General features: G+C 47.9%; 1 protein-coding gene across 2 annotated transcripts in view; it reads right to left on the minus strand.

The window, feature by feature from the left end:
• The window catches only part of PACS1 (phosphofurin acidic cluster sorting protein 1), a 119,065-nt gene that overhangs the window by 20,150 nt on the left and 79,027 nt on the right, over nt 1-19,888 (minus strand). For both annotated transcript variants that reach the window (XM_056852403.1, XM_056852404.1), the window contains exons 11-14: nt 8,153-8,233; nt 7,945-8,060; nt 4,409-4,547; nt 2,482-2,586 (exon numbers count right to left, since the gene is read on the minus strand). In XM_056852403.1, coding sequence (XP_056708381.1) covers nt 2,482-2,586; nt 4,409-4,547; nt 7,945-8,060; nt 8,153-8,233 — 441 coding nt within the window. The remainder of the gene's footprint in view (nt 1-2,481; nt 2,587-4,408; nt 4,548-7,944; nt 8,061-8,152; nt 8,234-19,888) is intronic.

Genomic DNA, 19,888 nt, shown 5'->3' on the forward strand with positions numbered 1-19,888 from the left:
AAGCACCTTGGATACAAGCGGAACGTGCCACAGTTGCGACGGAGACGATGGAAACCCGAGTCCCGTCCTCCGACGGGCCCAGCACACGAGAGAGAGAGGATGCAGCGAAGATGCACACGGGCAACAACGGGCAACAAACAGAGCTACAAAAGTCTGCCTGGTGGCCTCAATCATTTTGAGATAGAATCACAGGATCATAGAGTGGGAAGGGACCACCAGGATCAACTAGTCTGACCCCCTGCTCCATGCAGGAAATTCACAACTACCTCCCCCCCACACCCCCAGTGACCCCCCTACTCCATGCCCAGAAGATGGCCAAGATGCCCTCCCTCTCATCATCTGCTTAAGGTCATAGAATCAGCCTTGCTGTCAGATGGCCATCTAGCCTCTGCTTAAAAACCTCCAGGGAAGGAGAGCTTGCCACCTCCAGAGGAAGCCTGTTCCACTGAGGAACCGCTCTAACTGTCAGAAAGTTCTTCCCAATGTTTAGCCGGAAACTCTTTTAATTTAATTTTAACCCGTTGGTTCTGGTCCGACCTTCTGGGGCAACAGAAAACAACTCTGCTCCATCTTCTATATGACAGCCCTTCAAGTACTTGAAGATGGTTATCCTATCCCCTCTCAGATCATTCCCTGGCCCCTTTCTGAGGGCCCCACTCCACTCCACTGAAGGCATCAGTTTACACGAAAGAGGTTTCACCTAGACAACCACAGAATCTCCAGCCCTCAGATGATCAACCCCCCCGATTTCTACATCTTGCTTCCCTTATCAACAGAGACGTTCACAGTCACTGCACGGCCACCAGAGAAACCTCAAGTGCATCTGTCGCATTCTGGAGCAGGCCTGTATCTATTTTACAACACACATCTGTTGTTGTTTTTAAATCACACAGCACCAAAAATACCTTTTAAAAGATAGAAGTTATTTGTAAAGGCTCTGAATGAAGGGAAGATCTCAGAAAGAACACTAATAGCCAGGGAGAGAGATACACTCGCTGTTCAGAGCTCCTCCAGTTTCCAATTCCTGCCACTCCATTCATTCCTCCCCCTTCTGGCGCCTCTTTTTCAGTCTAGTCTAGAAGACGGGCTGCAGCCCAAATAGCCCAGCTTAGCTCGGGCTCGTCAGAGCTTGGGAACTATGTGGGTTGGCGATGCTCAATACTTGGATGGGAGGCCCAGGAAGGAAGGCAGGGGCTGCTGCACGGAGGACGGCAGTGGCCAAGCACCTTTGCTGTTCTCATGCCTAGGGCACCCCGTGGAAAGGGCTGTCACGAGTTGGTTGCGACTCAGTGGCATACTCTTCTTCTTCTATAAGACAGTACTTATGCTTAAAAGTAAAGGTAGTCAGTCCCCTGTGCAAGCACTGGGTCATTCCTGACCCATGGGGTGACGTCACATTCTGACGTTCACTAGGCAGGCTTTGTTTACAGGGTGGTTTGCCATTGCCTTCCCTAGTCATCTTCCCTTTACCCCCAGCAAGCTGGGTCCTCGTTTTACCGACCTCGGAAGGATGGAAGGCTGAGTCAACTTTGAGCCGGCTACCTAAAACCAACTCCTGTCGGGATCGAACTCAGGTTGTGAGCAGAGCTTTTGACTGCAGGACGGCAGCTTACCGCTCTGTGCCACGGGGGCTCACTTCTGCTTTATAACACCTAAATGGAACTGGCATCTGATACATTTTCAGAACACACTAAATGTGAATTGTTAAGGAGTTCCACAGAGCCTGTAAAATGGAGCTACTCTGACAGGCCTACAGTTGAGGGCAACCGCAGATACTATACTATATCTGCTGGCCTCCCTATTCCCCACCCGCTGTCGTATTATATGCTGAAATCCATCTGAGGGGTGGCCTGCCTGGTTGCCCAGTCATAGAATCATAAAATCATAGAGTTGGAAGGGACCACCAGGGATATCTAGTCCAACCCCCTGCACAATGCAGGACATTCACAACTACCTCCCCCCACCCACAACCCCAGCGACCCCTACTCCATGCCCAGAAGATGGTCAATGATGCCCTCCCTCTTGTGAACTAAGGTCATACAATCAGTATTGCTGACAGATGGCCATCAAACAAGTAGATAGATTCAGATTCCTTTATTGGCATACTCAAACCAATAGATAGTGGAGCGCCATCTTGACTTGTTTGTTTTAACTGGAACGTTATTGCTTTTATTGTTTTTAGCGTTTTTTAAATTTTGATGATGGAGATATACTGAAGTGTATTTCAATCGATGTGACCTGCCCTGAACCTGGCCTTGGCCAGGGAGGACAGGCAACACATCGAAACAAACAAACAAACATGTGGGTTGAGAGTCTAGGTTTCTACAACAGAAAGGCACAACCTGCAGGCCAAACGAGAAATGGCAACTCAGCACGCCTCTGTGTTCTTCAATTTAATTAACCTTTTTTTCAAATTGTGCTCAAGGAGGGGGGACGGGGATTGGGGCGGTGAAAAGGCAGAGCCGCAGCCCCTCTCCTCACCTGGCCCTGCCAGTCGGTGGCATTCACGAGAATGATGTTTTCCGGCAGTGCGGCATCCGACACTAGGATTTGGTTGAGCTGGTCGTAGAAGACCTTGCGAGGAATCTGTTGGGGGGAAAGTCGTATGGCTTTTCAGACACGGCTCTCCGACGTAACTGCGTCTGGAGAGACATCTCAACAGTCTCAGCTCTTGAAGAACGATCACGATGGGTGGCCATGTTAGTCTGTCACTAGCAGTAGAAAAGAGTAGGAGTCCAGTAGGACCTTAAAGACTACAAAAAATTCTGGCAGGGCATGAGCTTTTGTGAGCCATAGCTCACTTCAGTGGCTCACAAAAGCTCATACCCTACCAGAAATTTTGTTAGTCTTTAAGGTCCTACTGGACTCCTACTCTTGAAGAACACCTTCTAGCGGCACAGAGGTGAACATCGCCAGAAAGCGCTCCCCTCCCTGTCCTTGCCTTCACTCCAGCACCTTTCTGGATCATGACACACAACTGCCGAGTGTGGAGAAGAGCAACTCCCCTCCCTGAGTTCTTTCCCATGCCCTTCAGCAGATCCTTAGAGACGGCTCAGCAACCGAGGGATCAAGCCTCCAGACCAGACGGGGGACTTGCAGTGCCTCCTGTCACTTTACTGATCACCTAGCTCCAATGTCCACTTTATTTAAGACATGCCCATCTCCCCGCCCCTTCTTGGCAAATGATTCTGTATTATTGTCAGATGCAATTTTGGAAGCAAAACATTGTGCAAACCTAGTTACATATACTTAACCTGCACAACCTGGGGAGGGGCCGTGGCTCAGTGGTAGAGCATCTGATGGGCATGCAAAAGGTCCCAGGTTCAATCCCCGGCATCTCCAGTTAAAGGGAACAGGCGAGTAGGTAATGGGAAAGACCTCTGCCTGAAACCCTGGAGAGCCGCTGCCGGTCTGAGTAGACAGTACTGACTTAGATGGACCAAGGGTCTGATTCAGTATAAGGCAGCTTCATGTGTTTAACTTATTCTGAATCAAGAGGTACCACTTTTGATCAGGAATATGCATGTGTGGAGGGTGTCCTCTCAGAAGTAGAAACATAGAGCTGGAAGGTACCACAAGGGTCATGGAATCATAGAATCACAGAGTTGGAAGGGACCACCAGGGTCATCTAGTCCAACCCCCTGCACAATGCAGGAAATTCACAACTACCTCTCCCCCACACCCCCAATGACCCCTACTCCATGCCCAGAAATTGGCCAAGATGCCCTCCACCTCACAGGATCAGATGGCCAAGGCCTCTGCTTCAAAACCTCCAGGGAAGGAGAGCTTCGCACCTCCCGAGGAAGCCTGTTCCACTGAGGAACCGCTCTGATAGAAAATTCTTCTCAATGTCTACATGGAAACTCTTTTGATTTAATTTTGACCTGTTGGTTCTGGTCTGACCTTCTGGTGCAAAAGAAAACAACTTGGCACTATCCTCTATATGACAGCTCTATATGGTCATCTAGTTCGAGCCCCTGCACAATGCAGGAAATTCACAATTGCCTCCACTCTCCCACTCCCCCAGTGACTCCTGCTGTATGCCCAGAGTAAGGAAAAAAACCCTCCAGAATCCCTGGCCAATCTAATCTGGAGAAAAATGCTTTCCTGACCCCAAAGGGGCAGTCGTCATTACCCTGGACATGTAAAAAAGGGCCACAAGAGCCGAGCACTGACTCATCCCTTCCTGCCCTCCCTCTCACTATCTGCTTAAGTTCACAAAATCAGCATTGCTGTTGGATGACCATCGAGCCTCTCTTAAAAACCTCCAAAGAAGGAGAGTAACTTCCTTCAGGAAGCCTCTGTAGCAGCTGGCGTTTGCAGTTCATGCTGAAGATCATGCGCCGTTCCAAAAATGAAGCAGGGGTGCACAAGGCACAGGAGCATGGGACATGCTGACAGCAGTTACCTGTGTACTGTGCCCCAAGTCCGGGGACCTTTCGCTGTCCGAACTGTTGGTCCTTTCGCTGAGGGGCTTTGAAAGCTGGCGCTCCTTCAGGGGAGTGCTGCGCTTCTGCCGGGGCGTGTGCGTCGCGCTGTCCATTTTGCTGTCAAAGGCAGGAGGGAGATGGTGTTAACAGAGCCAAGTGCTGAGTGACTGCAGAGCATGAAGATGTGCAAGCATTAAAAAGGTCCTGGAATTCCCTCCCCAGACAGGCATAAGGCTCCTTCATCAGAGGCAGTTAGGTAGGATCCAGCAGGACCCCCCAAAATCAACCAATCCATCCATCTTGTAGTCTAATAGTAAAATGTGGGGCAACCTGCAGATACTAAGATCTGCAGATCAGGCCAACGCTGGCTAAAAACGCAGAGCTCTGCAAGCTCCCCAGGTTTGCAGAAAAATCTGAAAACATTTTTAAACTACATTGCGAGTTTAAATCCCCCCAAAACAGACAACACACCTACCTTCTTTCCTGTGGTAGAGCCTGGCAGTGGTCCATGGAAGCCAAACCAGTGACCAGAAGCCACGCCATGTGCAGCTTGGCGACTGGGGGTGGGGGGAGGCAAGGAGCTGCACCTGAGCTCAGCAGGCAAGTGAGGAGGAGGATGAAATCCCTCCCCACAAGTCTTGAGGGCCGCCATTTGTCACAAGTATAATATTGAAATTGTTCAAGACTTTCTATTCCTTGGCTCCACCATCAACCAAAAGGGAGACTGCAGCCAAGAAATCAGAAGGAGACTGAGGAGGGCAGCCACGAAGGAGCTAGAAAAGATTCTGAAGTGTACAGATGTGTCACTAAATATGTTATGCAGGAAGAAAGTAGATTCCTTTGAAATGTGGTGTTGGAGGAGAGTGTTACGGATACCATGGACCGCCAAAAAAACAATCAGTGGGTTATAGATCAAATCAAGCCTGAACTGACCCTAGAAGCTAAAATGACTAAACTGAGGCTGTCGTACGTTGGTCACATGATGAGAAGACAAGAGTCACTGGAAAAGACAATCATGCTAGGAAGAAGATGAAGAAGAAGAGTTGTTTTTTATATGCCAACTTTCTCTACCACTTAAGGAAGAATCAAACCGGCTTACAATCACCTTCCCTTCCCCTCCACGCAACAGACACCCTGTGAGGTAGGTGAGGCTGAGAGAGAATGACTTGCCCAAGGTCACCCAGCTGGCTTCGTGTGTAGGAGTGAGGAAATATATCCAGTTCACCAGATTAGCCTCCGCTGCTCAGGAAACACTGAAGGCAGCAGGAAGAGAGGAAGACCTGCTTCCCACCTTGTGGTCTCTACCTCTGGAAGATGCTCTTTGAAACGCAGTTCTTGAAAACTGTGCCAAACGAGGCCTGGGCCTGCATAACTTATTCCACCAGCAGGATCTTGCCACTCCTTGATGTAAAATTGTGGAACTCCCTGTCCCAGGATGTGGTGATGGCTGCCAACATGGAAGGCTTGAAGAGGGGAGTGGACATGTTCATGGAGGAGAGGGCTACCAGTCAAAATGGATACTAGTCATGATGCAACTGGCTGGCCACTGTGTGAACTTGATGGCCATGGTCTGATCCAGCATGGCTTTTCTTGTGTTCTTATGTTCATGTTTGAATTTGGGGACACATCCCTGAGTATCTATCACTGCAAATTCACGACATGACAAAAGTTCAGCTCTTGGGAGGGGGGCATCTGTAAGTCAAGCTGATTTGGAATCTGCAAGGAAACCACCCTCCAACGGCACTTCTCAGACCAGCGCGAAGAAGAAGAAGAAGAAGGAGGAATCAAGCTGGCTTACAATCTCTTACCATTCTCCTCCCCACAACAGACACCCTGTGAGATAGGTGGGGCTGAGAGAGCTCTAAGATATCTGTGACTAGTCCAAGGTCACCCAACTGGCTTCACGTGGAGAAACAAACCCGGTTCACCAGATTAGCCTCCATCGCTCATGTGGAGGAGTGGGGAATCAAACACAATTCTCCAGATCAGAGTCCACCGCTCCAAACCACTGCTCTTAACCACGACACCGCGCCAGCTCTGTTGAGGGAGCCCGAAGGCACATTCTACCTTCTGTTGCTGCCTGTGACATTCAGCAAAAGATGGAAACTCAAGGACAAAAACCAGGCAGTTCGTGCAAAGGACTTGCTGCCCTTGGTAAAGAACTGGGTCACTGGACTGCTGCTGCATTCGGAAGAAAAGGCAAGGAAGGGAAGGGGGCGCTGAGCAACTATCTGGTGCTGCGGCTGAACATGTTTCCCGATAAGCGTCTGCTTTGCCAACGAGAGAGGCATCAGCAGGGCCGGGAAAAGGCACTGCTTTGCATTTTAACATGCAGAGTCATCCGTGGCCTCCTGGAGCACTGCAGGGAAAAGGCAGCTGTGACACACTTTGTTTTAGAACAAAAGGGCCAATTTGGGAAAGGGGAGGGGAATGAAGTAGCACAGTTCCCTGCAAGGTCAAATCCTCATTCAGGTGCTCGAGTCACAATGAATTTGTCCAAAGAAACAGCAATGGCACTAGAAGCAAAGCAAATGCTGGTGATTTGGAAGTTGTTCTCGGCGCCCCCTTCCCCTCCCCCAGCCGGCCAGTTCGGCTTGAAAAGACACCCAACCAGCCATCCATCTGCTGCGTTTCCAATAAAATGGCCGCCTGCACAAAGGAAGCAGCCTTATGTCCTTCGGCGAATGCCCAGGAGATCCTGCTAAGCTTGCCCATCCCCTCCAGGTGTAAGGTAAGCATTCCCTTGAAAATCCAGAATCCTTCCATCCAAAGGGTGTGTGTGTAATATATGAATTGGTACTTGAAGGAAGCAGGGAAGGAAGAAATAGGCCTGCATAAGGGTGACATCCTTGGACCAGGATGCTCTGCATAAAGATGCTGTGGCTAGGGTGGTGTAGTGGTTAAGAGGGGTGGTTTGGAGCGGTGGACTCTGATCTGGAGAACCGGGTTTGATTCCCCACTCCTCCACATGAGTGGTGGAGGCTAATCTGATGAACAGGATTTGTTTCCCCACTCCTACACACGAAGCCAACTGGGTGACCTTGGGCTAGTCATGCTCTCTCAGCCTCCCCTACCTTGTGAGGTGGGGGGGGGGCTGAGAAAGCTCTAAGAGAGCTGTGACTAGCCAAGGTCACCCAGCTGGCTTCATGTGTAGTAGTGGGGAAACCAACCTGGTTCACCAGATTAGAGTCTGCCGCTCATGTGTGGGAGTGGGGAATCAAACCCGGTTCTTCAGATTAGAGTCCACCACTCTTCACCACACCACCACGTTGGCTGGTCCTCAAACTGATTTGAGGGGTGGCAGAGGGGTTCTCCCCTCTCTTTTGGTTAGTTTACAGAATCAATTTTCTGCATACTTAGGGAGCCTTGAATACACAGAAACTCCTACCCCTTGTTGTGCAGGTGGCCCTTTCTTTTTCTGGTTTGCAGATTTCACGATCACAAGTGGGGGTGGGGGAGCGGCCACTTGCAGTCCAGGTGGGTAAATTAGCTGGTGCAACCCAGTATGTCTTACCTGGGTGACGCCATGCTCTGAAGATCCCCCTTGCTGGACTTCATTGGCGTCTTGATTTTTTCGGGGATGACTAAAGTGGCAGTAGAGTCTCCAAACGTATCCTGTTCATTCCCTTCCTAGAGAACCAATCAAAATTAATGCGCATGGTGGAAAACAACCGGATAACTTTACTGGCGGGAAGTTCTGCCACCAACGAGAGCTGGCTCACCAGTGTATCCGCTTCGTTGAGGCTGTCATCTGCATTTTTGCTCCGGCTGGGTTTCATTTTGTCCCCGATGGAGGCTTCCATCTGGCAAGGTTGACAGCAATGGAGAGAAAGAGAAAGGAAAGGAAATTAGCACAGCCATGACTCAGAGGGATCACATTTACAGTCATTAGAGGAGACACTGTTTAGGCAGATGATAATCAATGTTTACTGCCTGGCGACAACAGCTTTGGGAGAAGAGTAGGATTCGGGCCCTACTAGGCAAAGCCTCCTTCGGCTCCCCAAGAAACCCAGTCTCCCAAAACACAAACGCGTTACCCACCCTCAGAGTTGGAGCCGGTGAATGCACCAGAGGGAATTTTCAAAAGGGTCTCCCCAGTGGTGTTTCTGTAGTGTTTTTCTTGTTACCAAGCCTCTGTTGCAATTTTCACAACACAGTCAACAATTAACAATGAACAGGCGTCTTTCTGTGTGTGTACGTGCCGTCAAGTCGCTTCCGACTCATGGTGACCCTATGAATCAAAGTCCTCCAAAAAGTCCTATCTTTGACAGCCTTGCTCAGATCTTGCAAACTGAGGGCTGTGGCGTCCTTTATTGAGTCAATCCATCTCTTGTTGGGTCTTCCTCTTTTCCTGCTGCCCTCAACTTTTATTAGTATGACTGTCTTGGGGAGGGGCTGTGCCTCAGGGGAAGAGCCTGTGCTTGGCATGCAGAAGGTCCCAGGTTCAATCCCCAGCATCTTCAGTGAAAGGGACTAGGCAAGTAGGTGATGGGAAAGACCCCTGCCTGAGACCCTGGAAAGCCGCTGCCTGTCTGAGTAGACAATACTGACTTTGATGGACCCAGGGTCTGACTCAGTATAAGGCAGCTTCATGTGTTCTTTTCTAGTAACAGGTGTCTACAAAGCCCAAAATGCACATTCCTTGGGGCAAAGAAGCCAATACAAACATTTCTGCAGGCATGGGGAGCCTGGGCAATTCCAAAACTGGGGGTTTTTTGGGGGGGGGGGAACCAAAGCACTGTGAGAACACAAGAATCAAAACTGAACTGCCACCTATAAAGCACTTGGCATTTGCCAAAGGGCAACAAGAGCCAAGTTTTCATTCCATTCTAGAGCCACTTTACAACATGCATCCAACAATTAAGATATTAGAAGTAATTAAGGATCATGACAGAAGACAACTCATACTCAAATTACAATTCCCGAACAGTGATGTTAAAATACTCGCTTCAATTTATGCCCCATTGTCTGCGAAAGAGAAATTCTTCCTAGATTTCTTTTCGGTGTTAGAGGATCTCCAAGAACACGAAGTTATAATTGTCAAAGATATGAATGGGGTCCTCGACGGAGATTTAGATCGATCCAAGAACCAAAAAAGTGGCAAGCTCCCAAAGTGTGTCAAGCAAGGCATGCAATCACTCAATCTTCAAGATATTTGGAGGATTAAGAACCCAGGAGTTAAAGATTATACCTTCTTTTCCGAAAGACATCAAACACATTCAAGGATTGATATGTGTTGGATCTCAGCATCTCTTAAAAAAAACATAGAACACATCAAAATCCTCCAGAAAATATTATCAGATCATAATCCGATTGAGGTAAAATGGAGCAAAAGCTATACGGGCACTTATAGATGGAAACTGAATGATGCACTGTTCAACAGGAAAAAAAGTCATCGATAAATGCCGTTTGGAACTTAAGGACTTCTTGCAAAGAAACGAGACCCCAGGTGTAACCAACACAGTTATCTGGGAATGCTCAAAGGCATACATGAGAGGCATATGTATCGCTATTAATTCTAAAAATAAAAAAGATAAAGAAAAGCGTGCATCAGACTTACAAATGAGACTCAGACAGTTAGAGAAGACACATCAAAGTACAAATAAAAAGGTACTGAAAGAAATTAAAGAAGCATGAAATTGACTTAATATATGTGGAAGAAATGCAGAAGAAATTAAGATTCATAAAACAAAAATACTTCGTACATGCAAACAAGCCGGGTAAATTATTAGCATCACTGATTAATAAAGAAAAACAGAATAAAATAACTTCGGCCAACATAGATGGGCAGATTTCACACCATGAAGAAGAAATTTCACAGTGTTTTTTGAGGTATTTTAAAGAACTGTATGAGAAAACAACGCAAAAGAAGCGATTGGAAGATATAAATAAATTTATTGCTCAAAATCATTTAAATTACCTCTCAAATGAAGACAAAGATGTTTTAAATCAAGACATAACCTTAGAAGAAGTACAGCAAGCAATAAACAAATCAAAAACAGGAAAAGTGCCGGGTCCAGATGGTCTAACGGCCAAATATTATAAATCTTTAGTAGCAGAGATAGCTCCTATCCTTATGAACGTCATGAACGATATACATAAAACCTCTACGATACCTGATACCTGGAAAGACGCGCACATTGCCCTAATACCAAAAGAAGGAGCAGACCCAGCATTACCCTCATCTTACAGGCCAATATCCCTCCTTAACTTTGACTATAAGCTTTTTACTTCAATAATCGCACGACTGCTCACCCGTATCGATAAACTAATAAACTCAGATCAAACTGGCTTTCTGCCAAAACGATATATGAGCGACAATATACGTTTTCTGATTAATGCAAGAGAAGTGGTCAAGCAAACTAAGCAAAAATGTGCCTTTATTTTTCTCGACGCTGAAAAAGAGTTCGACAATATTTCCTGGGACTTTATTGTTCAGGCAACATATAGTGTATGCGGTCAAGGCAATTTTATGAAGTGGATCTCCAGCATTTATGATGAACAAGAAGCTAAACTTTTAATAAACGGGAAACTCACTAGGAATATTAAGATCGAGAAGGGCACAAGACAAGGGTGCCCTTTATCCCCTCTATTATTTAATCTAACTCTGGAGATATTAGCGAACAAAATAAGAGCAAACCGAGATATATCTGGATTACTAGTTCATGAAGAAGAATTTAAAATAAGGAGTTATGGGGACGATGTTTTGCTAACAATTACTCAACCTCAAGAAGGCTTAATTAAGCTAATGACTGATATACAAACATACGGGGAGCTGTGTGTGTGTGTGTAAAGTGCCGTCAAGTCGCAGCTATAAAATCAATAGGTCCAAGACAAAATATTTTTAGAACATATGACCAAGGAAGAAGAAGCAATAATTGCGAAACACTCGGGATGTCTAATATCAACGAAGCCAATCAAGTATTTAGGAATTATCATACCAAAGAAGAATGAAGATATCTATAAACACAATTATGAAGCTGTTTGGAATAAGATGGAAAAGAATATAAATTTATGGTCTAAATTAAAATTATCATGGAAGGGCAGGATAGCCATCGTAAAAATGAATATTCTTCCACGGCTTAACCTAATGTTCCAAATGATCCCAATTGAAATCGGAGAGAGAATATTTACTATCTGGCAACGAAAGATCAACAAGTTCATCTGGGAGGGGAAATGACCAAGAATAAAAATCAAAATTATGGAAGATGATGTAAGAAGAGGAGGACTATCACTCCCTAATTTAAAGTTATACCATCAAGCGGCAACGCTGGTACGAATTAAGGACTGGATATTGCATCCAGACGACAGGAATGTCAAACTGGAATTGTATTGACTTCAATGCGGATCGCACTATTTACTTTGGGGGAAAGACCCTACGAAATATATGAATAAAATCAAGGGACATGTAATATTGGAAAATATGATAAAAACATGGCGCAAACTTTAAAAAAGACGATGTCCTTCTCCCTCGTTAATGATGGCCCCCTTCAATGCTTACAGAACCAAAGAAGAAAGAAGTAAATATGGGGCAATAAGATACCGAGACCTACTAAATGAAGATGCAACATTCAAATTCCTTCAAGAAATCCAAGTTCTCTACCCACAGATATCATGGCTACTGCACCATCAATTATTATCAAGGTTAAGGGAAGACTGCATGGTACAGGGGAAACTAAAGCCCAAAACAGAATTTGATCAGTTAATCTGCAAGGCAAAAGAACATTTATTGGGTAAAATTTACAAACTATTAACAATTCATGAAACAGAACAAGAACAAGTTAAAACTTGTCAAATAAAGTGGATGGAGAATTTCAACGAGACAATAACGTTAGACGAATGGGAACAACTATTCTGGAGAAATCTTAAATTCTGAAGAAATCTTAAAATGCCGAAGCATCCATGAGAATTGGCATATAACACCAAGTGACATCCAAAATATGAATAAAACGACAACGGGTTTGTGTTGGAAATGTCAAAAAATTAGGGGAACATTCTTTCATTGCTGGTGGTCATGCGAGCTGATGCAAAAATTCTGGAAAAAAATACACGTAAATCTGGAAGGGATTATGGGAATAAACATAAAATACGACCCCGATGTATCTTTTAAATAAAACACCCGAAACGATGAATAAAGACCAGCAGGATATGGTAAAATATTTGGTAGCAGCAGCAAGGGCGGTAATGGCATCAGTCTGGAAATCAAACAATCTCCCAAAAATTCAAACATGGATTGATAAATCTCATGAATATATATCGATGGACAAACTGACAGAATCACTGAAAGATAACACATCGGACCAACATCAAGAAAGATGGAAACCATTCTATGAATATTATAAAATTGACAGTTAATTTGCATTACACTCCAACAATAAGATACATTATTAAAGCAAGTCTATGATAGATAAGATGATGATATGAATGTAACAACAAATAATACTGAATTAGGTAAGGGAAGGAAGGAAGGGCTCTATAGAAATCCAATTGGTAGAGATTAATTAAGGGACAATAAGCCTCTATTGTTAATGGAATATTAGATAAGTATAATATCTCCTTAAAGGGTAGGTAGAGGCAAAGACTGGAGATGATAAATGGAATATTATTTATTAACGGGATTCTCCTTTGACTGTATAAAAATTATTATTTTTTCTTTCCCTTTTTTATTTATTTTTATTTTATTTTTATTTTACCTTTTTCTTTTCTGTACTCTGAAAACCAATAAAATGTCAGCCCTTGGCCCACAGAACCAGAAATCACCACAAAGTCATATAGAGTCCAAACAGATGGCTTTTACTGGTCAAATAGGCATACAGTGCAAACGAATAAAATGACAGCTATGAGAGACTCACTAGCTGGGAGATAATATAAGGCAGAAAAGGCGGGAGATTACAAGCATAGGCTGAGTACAGTTTCCCAGGAGCTGAGTTCCCAGGCCTAGGTATGCGACCTTGGGGGCCAGACAATACAGCGCAGAGACAGAGGCAATAACGAAACCGAGATAGCAGCCTGACATACTGCTCCCCTCAAGGCCCCCTCCCAGTTCGCAAGGGGGCTGGCTTATCCGGGTAAGCAATGTGAAAGGCGTTGACGAGGTCGGGGGCGGAGACATCCCGTGCGCGCACCCATTCGTCATAGGCAGGGGGGAAATGTTTCCAACGGACTAAATACTGCAGGTTGCCATGGTGAACACGGGAGTCAAGGATCTTGGAGACTTCGAAGTGTTCCTCCCCCCCCACCATGATGGGTTGCGCAGGGGGTGGATCCGGATGCCACTGTGGAGAAGCAACATGGGGTTTGAGGAGGCTAATGTGGAAAACAGGATGCACACGCCTCAAGGACTTGGGGAGAGCCAGTTCCACCGTGACAGGGTTTATGACCCGGGTGATGGGGAAAGGGCCAATGTATTTAGCACTGAGCTTATGGCACGGACGGGTGGAACGGAGATTTTTGGTGGAAAGGTAAACCAAAGCACCCACTTGCAGATCACCCCCGGGGGAGCGATGTTTGTCAGCTTGCGCTTTGTATTTACGCTTGGCTCGGTCGAGGTTGCTAACGAGCCAGGGCCAAGTGGTACGGAGGGCGTGTGCCCAGGAGGCAATGTCGGGGTTCCCCTCCCCCTCTACATCATCTGCAGGAGTAATAGGACTGAAATCTTGTCCATATACAGCAAAAAATGGGCTAAAACCTGTGGATTGATGCATGGCATTATTGTAGGCATATTCTGCTAAAGGTAACAGTTCCACCCAGTCATCCTGGTGGTAGTTAACATAACAGCGTAAATAACATTCAAGTACAGCATTGACACGTTCAGTTTGACCATCAGTTTGAGGATGGTATGCACTAGACAACCCTTGTTCCACTCCCACCAACTTGAGGAAAGCTTTCCAAAACTTAGAAACGAAACCACTTCCGCGGTCACAAATTATCTTACGCGGAAACGAATGTAAACGAAAGATATGCGTCACGAAGAGGCGGGCCAGTTTCTGAGCAGAGGGGATCCCTGCGCATGGAATCAAATGTATTTGTTTAGAAAACAAATCAGTAACAACCCACAACACAGTTTTACCCCCACTGAGAGGGAGATCAGTCATAAAGTCCATAGCAATCACTTCCCAAGGTTTGCTGGGCGTTTCAAGAAGTTGTAGCAGTCCCGGGGGTTTGCCCTGCGATCGTTTCGCAGCGGCACAAACGGGACAGCTGCGGATGAAGGAGTCAATGTCGGAACGCATTCCCCCCCACCAGAACTGTCTGCGCAACAAGTGAAGGGTTTTCAGAAACCCAAAGTGCCCAGCTGTTTTGGCTCCATGAGCTAAATGTAAAACGTCCTTCCGGAGAGCTTTGGGTACATACAATTTCGAGTCCTTGTACCAGGACCCTCCCTGTTCCAAAACACCAGGGGGTAGGGTATGAGCGGAGCGTTCTAAAAGGCACTGGTCCCGAAGGACATTTAAAAAGGACTCGGAGATGGGGACTTTGGAGGGGGCCCCCCCGTCGGCCATGGAGATCTTAGAAACAGTTATGGGGCTAGTGCTTACGTGCGGCGGCGCGCAGACTGCAGGCGGCTGGGCGGCTGGAGGGGTAGGAAGGGCGGGAACGCCGGTCTGTTGCGGTGGCGGCTGGGCAGCCGGTTGGGCTGGCGGAGCTTGTAAGTTGGGTGAGGCGTGCTGATGCTGGGATCGAGTTTGCACAGCCAGCATAGGTAGGGCCCCACGTTGCATAGGGGTGAACAGAGAGTTGGTGGGTCTCTCGAGTTTTACCGGATATTGTGGTAAACGGGAGAGGGCATCCGCGAGAACGTTCTGCTTCCCAGGGACGTGCTTCAGGGTGAAACGGAACTGAGCAAAGAACTCCGCCCACCGTTGTTGTTTCGCCGATAGCTTATGGGACCCCGTGAGGGCAGCTAGATTTTTGTGATCGGTCCAAACCTCAAAGGGGACTTTAGACCCTTCCAAGAATTGTCGCCATAGAGTCAGTGCATGATGAACTGCTGAGGCCTCTTTCTCCCAGATGGGCCAGTTTAATTGAGCGTGCGCAAATTTTTTTGAAAAGTAAGCGCAAGGGTGAAGAAGACCATCCGGTCCTTGCTGGAGGAGAGCCCCTCCCATGGCTACATCAGAAGCATCGACTTGCACAATGAACATTTGATTTGGGTCTGGGTGCCGTAGCACCGGCTCCGAAGTGAAGAGGCGTTTGAGGGCCAGAAAAGCGGCTTGGCATTGCTCAGTCCATAGGATTTTTGCGGAGGGCAAGGCAGCCGAGCTTACTTTTCCCTTAGTTTTCAGTAGGTCCGTAATGGGTAGAGCCACCTGGGCGAAGTTAGGGATGAATCCCCGATAGAAGTTTGCAAATCCCAGAAATTGTTGTACTTGCTTACGGTTGGTGGGGGGAGTCCAATCGAGGACGGCTTGGACTTTGGCGGGGTCCATGCGAAGACCTTGGTGGGAGATGATGTATCCCAAAAACGTGAGTTTGCTTTGATGAAATTCGCACTTAGCTAGTTTTGCGAAAAGTTGATGGTCACGCAGGCGTTGCAGAACTTCCCAGACCAGAGCCACATGCTCGTTTATAGTTTTCGAATAAATGAGAATGTCATCTAAATAGACCACCACCCCACGATATAGAAGGTCATGTAGGATTTCATTGATGAGTTGCATGAAGACCCCCGGGGCCCCTTTTAATCCGAACGGCATCACTAGGAATTCATACATTCCGAAACAGCTAGAGAAGGCAGTGAGGTGCTCATCCCCTTCGCGGATACGGACTCGGTAGTAAGCTTCCACCAAGTCTAATTTAGAGAACACACGGCCTTCCTGTAATTGTCCCAAAATATCCGATATTAATGGGATAGGATAGGCGTTGGTCTGGGTAACCGCATTGAGCTTTCTGAAGTCAATGCACAGGCGAAGGTCGCCCTCTTTTTTCCGGACGAAAAACGCGGGGGCCGAGTTTGGGGCATTCGAAGGGCGAATGAACCCTCTGGCGAGGTTTTTGTCCAAAAAGTCCCGGAGGACAGTGCGCTCGGAAGCGCTCATAGGGTAAATCTTACTCTTGGTTAATGTGCAGTCCTTTACCACTTCAATCGCACAGTCTGAGGCCCGGTGGGGGGGTAAGGCATCACATTCCCTAAGGTCGAAGACATCTTCAAAGTCCCGGTATACAGCAGGTAGAACCGGTGGTGCTGGGGCAGTAGAGGTTAATGCTGGAACGGGCGGATATAGCAGAGCAAAGTTCTGCCGATGCTGGTCGCAGGTGGGACTAGCGAAGGAGATAGTGTTTGTTTCCCAATCAATACTGGGACTATGTCCTTTAATCCAGTTAATTCCCAAGACCACTTCAAATCGGATAGGGGCTATAGTGAAGTCTATTTGTTCCCAGTGGGAACCAATTCCCATTGCCACCCCTATGGTGCGGTGATCAACTGGACCCCCCTGGAAATGGCTTCCGTCCATTTGGGCAAATTGGACGGGGGCGGGTAAAGCCTCAGAGTCGGCTCTGAGTGCAGCAAAAGTGGCTTCGCTTATGAGAGTACGACAGCAACCGGAGTCAATTAGTGCTTTGACGGGGAGTTGTGGACCACCGTTAAGGTGTTGTAAAACTGCATCCATGTAGACGGTGGAGTCCACTTCTTTGATTTTGGTAGGAGCATTCGGTTTGATAGGAAGATCCTGAGAGGTCTGTGGAGACGCTCCATTCACCACAGACCGGAGCCGTTTTTTGACAAGTCGAGGGGAGATTCCAGGTTTAAGGCTGGAGAAATCCAAGGATTTTCCTCATCCGAAGAGGGAAAGTTGTCCCCCAATGGGGCACTTGTAATCCGAGACCCGGCGGGGTCGTTGGTAGTAGGCAGGGAGGCTGGGTCCCCGGCATGGAGTGCAGAGGGTGTGGGTCTTCCCGGAGCTGCGCTGCGGGTGGCCGCGGTGCCTCTGCGTGGTGGACGACCTCGGGCGCGGGTTGTCGTGCTGGGACGAAATAATTCCTGGCGGCGCGGGCAAACGGCTGCAAAGTGGCCCATTTCTCCGCAAGTAAGACAGGCACCCCTCTGAAATCGGGCTTCACGTTCCTGGGGGGGACGTGGGGGATTTCGTGGGACGAGCAGTGGTGCCTTGGGTTGAGGCTTTTGGGTGCCTTTTTCCTTGTGCTTTTGACGAACGAGAGAAATAAAGCGTCGGCGGCTTTCCACTTCCTCGGCTAATAGGATCCAGTCTTCGAGGGTATCGGGATCGCCCCGCATGTAAGACCAGTTCAGAATGTCAGGATGCAAGGCTTCCCTGAAATGATGGATCAGGGTGGTCTCGGGCCAACCTACAATTTTACTTGCCAGTCGTTGAAATTCATCGGCAAATTCTCGAACTGTAGCAGAGCCTTGTTTTAATTGTAAGAGTTCCGTTTTGGCTCTTTCCCCCAGGAAGGGGTCCTCAAACCTCCTTCTCAGGGCAGTCATGAAGTTGTTGAGGGAACGAATAGCACGAGAGCGGGTGTCAAACTGGAGGACCATCCAGTCAGCCGCTTTACCTGTCAGAAGGGAAGCTACGTAACGCACCCGGCTATCTTCCGTGGGGAAAAGTTGTCCTTGTTCTCGCATATAACTGTCCACTTGATGCAAGAAACAAGGCAAAGTCTCGAGAGATCCGTCATACGTAGTCCTCAATTTGAGTTGCTTCCAAGGGCCGGGCGCAGGTTGGCCCGGTTGCACGGGTGGTCCGGGCGGAGGAACAACAGGAGCTCCAGGAGGCAAGGGTGGAGCAGGCACATTAGCGGGTGGTTGCACGGGTGGTCCGGGCAGAGGAATAACAGGAGCTCCAGGAGGCAAGGGTGGAGCAGGCACATTAGCGGGTGGCTGTACGGGTACCCCCTGACCCGGTATCGGAACGGGCTGTCTCTGAGCTATCAGGGTTTGTTGTAATTGCCTGTTCTCCTGAAGCATACGTTCCATTAGTTCCTGGAGTTGATCAACACGGTCGGAGAGCTCCCGATTCTGGGCTCGTAAGAGATGAACCTCCTCACTTGGGCCACCAGTAAGATGAGGTTTACTGGTCCGGAAGCTTGTGGCCCATTGAGAGCTATCCCCATATAGATCCTCGTCTTCAGACTCTCCTGAGTCTCGACGTCGGTCAGCCAAACGGCGTGCGCGTTGGGTCGCGCGCGACGGGACAAACGCCGGGGAAAAAGACAGACCTGATAGCCCTTGTACATTGTCCTTGGGGCGCGTGTCCACGTTCGCCCGATCCCTAATCCTTGCTGCAGCCGCCCTGGCTGCTTCCGCAGCTTCTCTCTCTCTTGCGACCTTAGCCGCTTCTGTGGCTTGCTGATCCGCAAGAACTTTGGCGTTCTCAAGTCTTAGGGCAGTCTCTGCCGTAATGCGCGGCAAAAGTTCTGTCTCCAGGAGTGAGAGTATGGGGTCGGGTTCCCCGCCCAGCAGAGGTTGTACTCGAACCGCCAGTGCGGGTGCCTCGGCTCCAAAAGTCGAGGTCAAAACTTGAGCCAAGGTGGCTACCGGGGTGTCCTTTGTACATTCCACAAGGAGAAGAGCGGTGCTAATAGCGACTCGCTTGGCCTCAGCCTGACAGCTGGCTGCATCCGGGATCAGGGAAAAACCCTCCGGCGGGGCTCCCGCCATGGTAGAAAGAGTTTCTCGAGAAATAAGATTATCCAAAAGCCCAGTTAATATTTGTAAATCCTCAGTTGCCAACCGGGCATCGTCCAGTAATTGATCCAAGTCTTGAAGATCTAAGCGAGTATCAGTATCCTCCGACGTTAACATCCAGAGAGTTCCTGTAAGAGATTGCCACTGTTCCTGTACCAGTCCCCTCAAGCGGAAAACCTCTCGGGTCGTCCGGAAAAGTTCAGCGATTAAGTCTTGTAACAGAGTAGGATCCTCAGAGAAGGGCTCCAGGGTAGTAGATCACCTGGAGAGCTGCACAGCTCCCATCCAAGTGGCAGGCGAACCCCCCTGGGCTCCAGCCTGGCTAGTAGAATGGTGAAGAGATAGCTGTCATAATGTCAGCCCTTGGCCCACAGAACCAGAAATCACCACAAAGTCATATAGAGTCCAAACAGATGGCTTTTACTGGTCAAATAGGCATACAGTGCAAACGAATAAAATGACAGCTATGAGAGACTCACTAGCTGGGAGATAATATAAGGCAGAAAAGGCGGGAGATTACAAGCATAGGCTGAGTACAGTTTCCCAGGAGCTGAGTTCCCAGGCCTAGGTATGCGACCTTGGGGGCCAGACAATACAGCGCAGAGACAGAGGCAATAACGAAACCGAGATAGCAGCCTGACATAAAAACAAATATAAAAAAAAACAAAGTACTGGGTAACCAGCGTGCTGCCCTTATACCCAGTCAGTTCTGCCCTGCCCACACCCACCTCGTGTTCAAGCATTGGTGAATGCAAGCAAGTGCAGTAACAGATGTAGCTAAAGTCTGCAGGAGTCTGCAGACACAAAGTAA

The sequence above is a fragment of the Euleptes europaea genome, chromosome 7, assembly GCF_029931775.1.
Source record: "Euleptes europaea isolate rEulEur1 chromosome 7, rEulEur1.hap1, whole genome shotgun sequence".
Classification (NCBI taxonomy): Eukaryota; Metazoa; Chordata; class Lepidosauria; order Squamata; family Sphaerodactylidae; genus Euleptes; species Euleptes europaea.